This window comes from Puntigrus tetrazona, chromosome 4 (genome assembly GCF_018831695.1).
Source record: "Puntigrus tetrazona isolate hp1 chromosome 4, ASM1883169v1, whole genome shotgun sequence".
NCBI classification, from domain to species: domain Eukaryota; kingdom Metazoa; phylum Chordata; class Actinopteri; order Cypriniformes; family Cyprinidae; genus Puntigrus; species Puntigrus tetrazona.
In genome coordinates, this window is record NC_056702.1 from 20,163,136 (window position 1) to 20,171,714 (window position 8,579).

The 8,579-nt window shown below is 37.0% G+C and overlaps 1 protein-coding gene across 1 annotated transcript; it reads right to left on the reverse strand.

Moving 5' to 3' along the window:
• Positions 1-1,573: 1,573 nt before the first annotated feature.
• On the reverse strand, positions 1,574-3,279 carry LOC122343114 (CD209 antigen-like protein D). The gene is made up of 5 exons (XM_043237465.1): positions 3,093-3,279; positions 2,777-2,950; positions 2,531-2,658; positions 2,169-2,281; positions 1,574-2,075 (listed from the first exon to the last, which is right to left on the reverse strand). The coding sequence occupies exons 1-5, from the start codon at positions 3,202-3,204 to the stop codon at positions 1,928-1,930; spliced, it is 675 nt and encodes a 224-aa protein (XP_043093400.1). The 5' UTR covers positions 3,205-3,279; the 3' UTR covers positions 1,574-1,927.
• Between the last annotated feature and the right edge of the window lie 5,300 nt (positions 3,280-8,579).

Genomic DNA, 8,579 nt, shown 5'->3' on the forward strand with positions numbered 1-8,579 from the left:
AGACTTTCAGAGTTGTGGAGAGTCCTGGCAATTCTTTAAATTTAGCATCTGTACTAGAAGATCGATGTGTTTTACCACATCACGCTGCCCGGTACAGCTTATGAATTTTTAAGCCTTAAGTATTGATTTCTTTTGATGTTTGCCAATTACATCACACCATTTGAGCATTTCATCATCTGAACATCTAGTACCAATATTATCTCTTCAAAGTAGGCACTTTTTTGCATTCCATCCCTGAGGAAATAATTTGAATGATAACTAATTGATTAGGTAACCCAAAGAAAACAAAATGAACAATAATGCAATGAAATCCAAAATTACAATACAGTCTAGATTTGTAGACTTAAAACAAAATATTTGAGGCAGCAGATGTCGATTTCACAGTGCGTGTGAAGATTAAAGGGTAGTATATGTGTCTGCATTAACTGTGGTTATGTGGCTGACTAATCGTGGTAAAGTTAGTTTTAGGTTCGATATTTGGCGGATATCCGCCTAGCCTGCTTTAGGGAGCATTTGCAAATTTAGTTCTCAGTACAAGTCCAAACCCATGATAAATACCTTCTGGGTAAAGTGACAAAAACATACAGCAGTTGTAAAAAGTAAAAACATTTTAAAAGCACATGTTTGTAGTGACCTTCCTGACATTTTGCTGATTTATTTCAACGTACAGTACACGATTATTAAAACTGTCATCAATTAAAAGGGGTTTTTCAAGTTCCAAAGGCTGTAGTACAGTCCTTAGTGGATATATAGACTTACTACAGCAGAAATTCTGCTAATATCTCCATTATGGTAAATAGAGTACACAATAACTTTTAGAAAACAATTACTGTAATTCACTAAAAGGGTTTTCTCATGTTGCAAAGGTACACCCATAGTGGCCAGACTGACTCACAGCTGAAACTGTGCAGATATCTCTATTACTTTATGTACAGCAAACGACTATTTTCTTTTAAAAAAATTATTAAAAGGATTTTTTTCAAGTTCTAATGTTTAATACATTCCTAGTGGCCATATTGACTTACTACAGATGAAAAGTGCCACCAAAGGGGTTTGTTCTCTGGTGGGGCTGTTATTTTGCAGTCTGTATCTGTTTGACTTGAAAGAAGTCTGAGCTGCGTGTCCCCTTACTGACTGGACTGCCACACTGGAATTTGTCTTACTGTAGGAGGGAGAACAACAGAAGAAGGAGAAGGCAGACAGTCTATGGCTTGTTGGAGTATATCAGCTTTATCTACGAACTGGTGCTGTGTAAAGTAGCCTTGAGACTTCAAGGCCTGTGGCTCCTCAGTTCTATCCGGGGCAGTATGGTAGTGCTTTCATGTGGGTACGGACCACATGTCACCTTGTTAGCATGGGAGCTAACAAATAAGACTTTGTTGCTTCCAGTCTTTGGAGCAGAAGTGAAATGGCATTTTGGAATTGCATATTTAGTTGTGACAGGATGCTCCAAGTGAGGCGTCGGATCGGTCAAATCCATCTTAAGTAACAACTGAGAGTGCTTTTAATCGTTGATGTTTTATTTAGAGAATTTATTTGGCAGGCGGCCAAAAACGATGCTTGATTTGGCAGACTTCCAGTGCTGGGGGGAGGGGAATTCCATGCTGGTTTTATCTCCGAGAAAGAACGGTGAATTCGCTAATAAACGTGTCAGTACTACTTCACAACGGCATGATCTAACACCACTTATTGTGCTTTTGTATATTCTAAATTTAAAGACAAATTGTCTTAGTCTTTAAATATACAAGATTGGATGTTTGGATGTTTTACTTGAAATTGAGTTTTACTTTTTGGGTTTTATTAATAATCACAAATTTACAAACAGTTTTGTAATCAGTGAAATAGGGCTGTGAGCAAGATAACAAATATGATCAATGTTCATAATCTATCAACTAAAATAATAGAGTAAAATAGTAAAGAGTGACGGTTAAAAAAAATGGTAAATGTGTATTATATTTTTCTTCTCACAGATCCATTTGATAATACTAGAACATGTATAATCAAACAGTCCTGCTGAACCACTGAAAGCGCAGTTCTCATCTGTACCTCCATTAGGTTCTCCTTGTTTCCAGAACCTGCATCAACAATCAGCATTAGATGTTCAGAGCTTTCTGTGTGATATGATACTGACTGACAATCATTTATTACATAATTATCTGATTTCTCACTCAGAGTCAGAGGGCAGTGTGCTGTTATCAACCCATTTCCATGTTCCCTCTTCTTCACTGTCGGTCAGACCAATCCAGACGTCATTTCCATTGGATATTTTCTTCATGAAATCCTGAAAAGATGATCATTTAAAAAGAAAAGAAAAATAGGAAATGACATCAGTCATTGCAACTAATTTCTCATAAACAAAATCTTATTTTTTCATTTCATTGTAATTAATTAGAACAGAAAGCATTCTGCCTTTTTAATTTATTATTCATTATGTATTGTTTTTATGTGAGAGGACATCCCTACACAAATCTCAAAAGGGGACGATTTGTCAGATTTAGCCAAATGCGTTTCACTCACAAATTTCACTCACTTGTTTTTGTCTGTTCTCTATGATCACTAGATCTGCTCCTCTCTCTGTACAGTATCTTCTGCTCTCAGTCCAGTTCTTCGTCTCATTGGAAACGTAGTAAAGACCGAACTGATAGTAAATCCATCCATCTGTGAAAATCCATTACACAACTTATTTTTAGATGTTGCACATACCTAAATTTATTCCTAATTGATAATTTTATCTTGTCATTAAATAGTTATGTAGCTTAGTGTAGTTCAAGAATACCTTGAATAAACTTTGATAAATTTTCATTTAGCTGAATTAAGTTGGTAATGTTAGTTAGTAGTTGTTGTCTCTCTTGATTGAAGGTGACACACAGCACTATGACTGAGATCAGCAGAAGAACACACAGCAGCACCAAACACACCAAAGCTGCTCTGATCTTCACAGAATCATTTCCTGAACATCAACAAACATGACTTTATTCTCTTTACGGATCTATTTAACAGCAACTAAAAACATGCAAACCGGGAAATACGTTATTATTGATTATATTTGTGCTAATACGTTGATGAAATGTATTGAAGATTAATCTCAGTACCTGTGAGTTCAGATGATTGGATGTTGCGGTTAGTGATTTCTCTGCGAGAACGACCAGGTTTAACGTAATTTTCATAGACATTATCAGCCCTTTTTCTATTTCCCCAGTGCATTTTGCCGGTTTTATCCTTTTCTGTACTTTTAATTTCAGTGTCAAGAACAGTGAAGTGTTGTGCTCTTCGTCTGTGTTTGTGAGGTCAGTATTTATGCAGAAAGGAAGTACATTTGGCTTGTGGAAAGCTAAAGGGGCTTGTTCATTTTGAAAGTAGGTGTTTCTAAATGCTTCTAAAGCTTTAAACCTTCACATCAAAAGTCTAGATGGATGAACAGTTGAAGGTTTTGCGTTGACTGCATTTGATGCTCTTCAATATTGTGATTATTGAGTGACTTTTAAGTGACTCTAAAGGAACTGTCAGTAATATGCTAACGGCTACTTATCAATCAATGGAATATTACAATTTATTCTTTCCAACAACAAAACCCTTAATACAGCAAGCTCGTAATCATGAAAGTCCATGATTTGACTAAAAGTCAAAATTCTAGTGTTGCAACTAGTTCCTAAGATCACAACCCGAGAGAATTTTTTAAAGCAGAGATTTAGCTTATCATTAACTTCCTTAATTGTGCACCATTCAATAAGAAATGAAAGTTTGTTTGCATTACTTAGGGCCCCATGGGGCTTGGGAAAGTTTAGCAGTTAAAGATGCATGGAGGGTTGGAAGAAGGTCTCACTGGAAGGACACTGAAGTGAGAGTCATTGGTTCGAGTTCTTAGCAGTTTGCACTGTCTAAGTGCCCTTAGCAGTTTTCAGCTGTTCCATGCAGCGAGTTTGTGGAGTTTTTTTGGCATAGAGACATAGTACACATGACGGGTTTCCTTTTGTCACGTATTTTAAACAACTGATTAGTGAGTTTGTCCTACAAAGAGGGTCCTCAGCACTGATCTTCTTTCATGGATAAATTACCTTACATTTAACACTGTGTCCAGTGTCTCATGAGGGGAAATACATCTCTGCAAGTTTTCTAAACTTTTACATTGTTTCCTATCCTTCATATAGTAGCCAACAATGAACACTCCTTCACACCATGAAACATTAAATGTCACAAGCTTTCATTCAACACCAAACTTCAAATATCTTGCACTAATTACAAACGCCATCTAAAAAAGGGTTATGCATGTGAATAACAGGGTTTTGTACCCATCAAACATATTTGCAACCTTACAAATTTTAGCTCTAATAGCAATGGGAATTCTGATTCTTCTTCTTATAAGTCCTTGCAAGTATAAATGTCTCTTTGTTTGAAAAAGATGCGCTTTTGTAAAGGACAAGACAAGTGGTAAGTTTTAATTGAGGATAGTAAGAATGTGAGGTCTGTAGATACAGCTTTGCAGTATCTACTTGAGTGATTCATGTACATTGTTCAGTTCTGGCATTAAAACCCATGCAACAGGGCACCTGGGTGACTGTGAGGCGCACTAGTTGTGGGTCAAAACTAGGGATGCACCGATACCACTTTTTGGAAAGCGAGTACGAGTCACGAGTACTTGCATTCAGTACTCGCCGATACCGATACCCGATGCAGTACTTAATAAAAACATGATTTAAATTTACAGGTAACAGCTTTAGTCATATAATTTAACAAAAAAAAAACAAGGGACTAGTTTAAAATTAAGAACATTTATTTAAAATGAAAAGCATGTTGTATGCAACATATTACAGAATAAATAATTGTCAAAATGTAAACAGTGACAGTGCAACTCAAGTATTTTTTCAGTTTGTTGTAAACTCTGCGCTTTGGACAACACAAGGGCATTAATAAACATCTTTGCTATTTAGTGCACAATATTTGAATAAACTAACAACATCCACCAACATAGAACTGTGGCAGTCAGTGCAACTGAGGTAGGAATTAATATATGTACATGTACAACATGTACTGATGTTTTAGGTATACCCCATGTCTGGAGCATTTCCTCAAACACATGCGCTATAGCCTGGCTGGTGTGCGAGCCGCGGAATTGTTTCGCATGTAATATGGCTCGTTGCGGCGTGAAACTCTCGTCTATCCACTGGGAGGTTAGGCTAATTAGCGACACGGGGCTAACACTGCTTGTCCAAATATCCGTGGTGAAACTAAACGCAGAGGAGGTTTGCAGTACGCTGTGGATATGTTTTTTTTCACGGAGTCGTGTAGTTTAGGCAGCTCCGTGTCAGTCATGTAGCGGCAGCTCCAGAACATGAAGGAGAGCGCAGAGAATCCACATTTTCTACCTCCGAGAGTGGCTGGTCACTCAGTGCAATGTACTCGATAATTGTTAAATGCGCTACCTTTTGAGCCTCCTCTGGACAATTTCGCTGAGCACAATTTGCAGTCCGCCTTTGTTTTGTCGCCTTCATTCAATAGTTCCACACGGCTGACATGTTTCGCCTCGCCTTCTACCCGCTCTGGCGGGGCACTCGGCGCTTGTGATTAACATACGCGCCGCTCAAACATAGACAATTCTCAGACTGTGGTATCGGTCCCCGGTATCGGGGGACTTTTAACGAGTACGAGTACTTTAGAAAATGTGGTATCGAGGCCGATACCAGATACCGGTATCGGTATCGGTGCATCCCTAGTCAAAACACAACTCTTCTGTTCTGATCTGAACATCAAACAGGTTCTCCCCACTCAGTGACACAACCTCTGAGAACCCTGATAAAAGTGCTCTAGTGATTGGCCATTCTGTTGTACAGAACATGAAAATAGAGACAACAGCCACCAATAATTTAATATATTCAACAAATAAAAACTCTTTATAATATAGAAAAGCAAATAATGAAACTTGGCTTGCTGAATATCAGATCCTCTTTACTAAAGCACTTTGCAGAAATGATTTGATCAATGATCAGAGCCTAGACTTGCTCTTTTGATCAAAACCAGATGAATACATTACTTTAAATGAGTCTACTCCCCAAAATTACTACTATAAAAATAAGCCAATTCTAAAAGGTAAAGGTGGAGGTGTTGCTATAATTTTTATAACAATATTCTCAGTACCTCTCAGAGGGCAGGCTTTAAGTATAAATCCTTTGAGTTTTGGTGCTGTACAGTTCCTTTGCACTTAAGAAAGATGAAAGAAAACAATCTGTCTCCATGGTATAGTGAAAACACAAAGAGAGCAGCCCGAAAATGGAGCGCAGGTGGAGAAAAACTAAATTAGAAGTATTTCGTATTGCCTGGCGGGAGAGTATCCTGTCATACAGGAAAGCATTAAAAATTGCAAGATCTGATTATTTTTGATCTCTTTTAGAAGATAACAAACACAACCCCCCATATTTATTCAATACAGTGACTAAATTAACGAAAAATAAAGAGTCAACAGGTGCTAATATTTCCCAAGAGTATAGCAGTAATTACTGTATGAATTACTTTACTTCTAAGATTGACACTATCAGAGATAAAATTGTAACTATGCAGCCATTAGCTACAGTATCACATCACTATAGTGCACTAATTTCCACTCATTCTGTACTTGTTAAATCATCTAAAACATGTATGTTAGACCCTATTCCATCTAAATTGTTAAAAGATCTGCTTCCAGAAGTCATAGATCCTATTTGTCATTAGGATATGTTCCCAAAACATTCAAACTGGCTGTAGTTAAACCTCTCATTTAGAAACCACATCTTGATCCCAAAGATTTAGTAAATTACAGACCAATCTCTAATCTCCCCTTCCTGTCAACGATACTAGAAAAAGTAGTGTCCTCACAACTATTTTCCAAACTTTTTTCCTCTATGTGGCTGGAGGGCACAAATTTGGAAGAAGAGCTGATGGCCTGAGCATGAAAACTTGGGCGCTGTTTGACAAAAAAATTCAAGACATCAACAAAAAAAATAAGTCAAATAAGTGAATTTTCTATGATCACTCGGTTTTGCAAATAAATGAAGTAATTCTACCTCAGGTAATACTGTGCGTGATACAAATTATTAACGAAAATATATCTATCGTCTTGCTGTTTGGATTCTGTTTGCTCCTGTTTGGATTATAGCTCATTATTGGATTACTCTTGTCAAATCGTCTGGATACTGTTCGTCGTTCGAAGACCCACGCTTGTTTACAGGACTGTTTGTATAGCTTGCTCTCTGTATAACCATTTGCCACTGTCAACCCAGACACTGTAGAGGACCTCATCAGAACAAGTATAGAAGGCCAAGAACTAGAAGACCGTATCGTCTTGCCATTTGGACTATGTTTGCCCCTTACGGATTACCCCTGTTGTCAAGAATTTTGTGTTCTGATCCACACCAGTTCTAGGAATACTCTTCCTATTCTATTTGCTGATGCCTGGTCCTGCCTGTTTCTGACTACGTCTGTAATCATTAGGATTGTTAATTTTTAGGATTTTTATTATTCTGCCCTAAAACTGATAGTGCAGATGAAACCATAAGGCCCAGGGACTTGATACTCAGTGAAAAGAAAGGTTCTCCCCAAATTGAGGTCTATCAAAGTCAGGGGCTCTACAACGCAAAAAAATTCATACAGTTTGTCGCAGATTAACTGTTTTTCTGCAAAATTGAGGTAAATCCCAAACCTACTTTTGCCAGCAAGTATTGATTTTGCGCAGATACTCTTGAATGCTTGTGTAGCGCGTGGCTTAACTCAGGCAGTACGTCCCACCCACGTCCCTCCGATCTGCATGTGCTACATTATAGTACTATAATTAAAAATCTTTTTGGTAAATGTAAGCTTTAAGCTACGCATTTATCCTTGAATGTCACTATCACTCACTATCAAGTGTTTGTAATAACTTCTGATCACCATCCAATAGGGATCTTGAGGGAGAAATATATTGTTAGTAACATTCCAGAAGAATTTTATGTGGAAGATACATGTATGTAAATAGTAGTGTAACTAATTACTACTGTCAAAAAGTGAACTAACAATATTTTTTGAAAAACTTACTCTCCTGTCTCTGTTCCTTTATAAGACCCGTTATGACATGTTACTGTTACGAATTGATCTCCTTGTGCGTAAAAACCTCATTAAATTTATTGAGCGAATGTGCAAAGATTTACTGATCTCACCTTTACACATTTTCTATTAGACTATTCAAAAATGTGTACAATTTTAAAAAGTACAAGTAGGTTTGTTTAAACTGATGACTGTTTGCGTATGTATTATCGTCTCATAATATTAGGTCTTTCTAAACCTCTCATGACACAAGATTTGCATAGCAGGTGTTTTTGTTGTGTTCCACCTGTGCAAGCCAGGTTTCAGATTTATATTAATTCCTGACAATTTCTGGAAAGATTTGACTTTCATGACATTCATGATATCATGGCTATTGTACAAATATTGTAAATCTCATTGATCGATTAAGGTTCAATTTTGAGAAAGTCAACAAAGTGCTCTGGTATGAATGGTGATACCCTTTTGAAAGACATTCTAAATTAAGGCAGAAATATAATATTTTTCATTTATAAATGAATGTATTTAGGTTG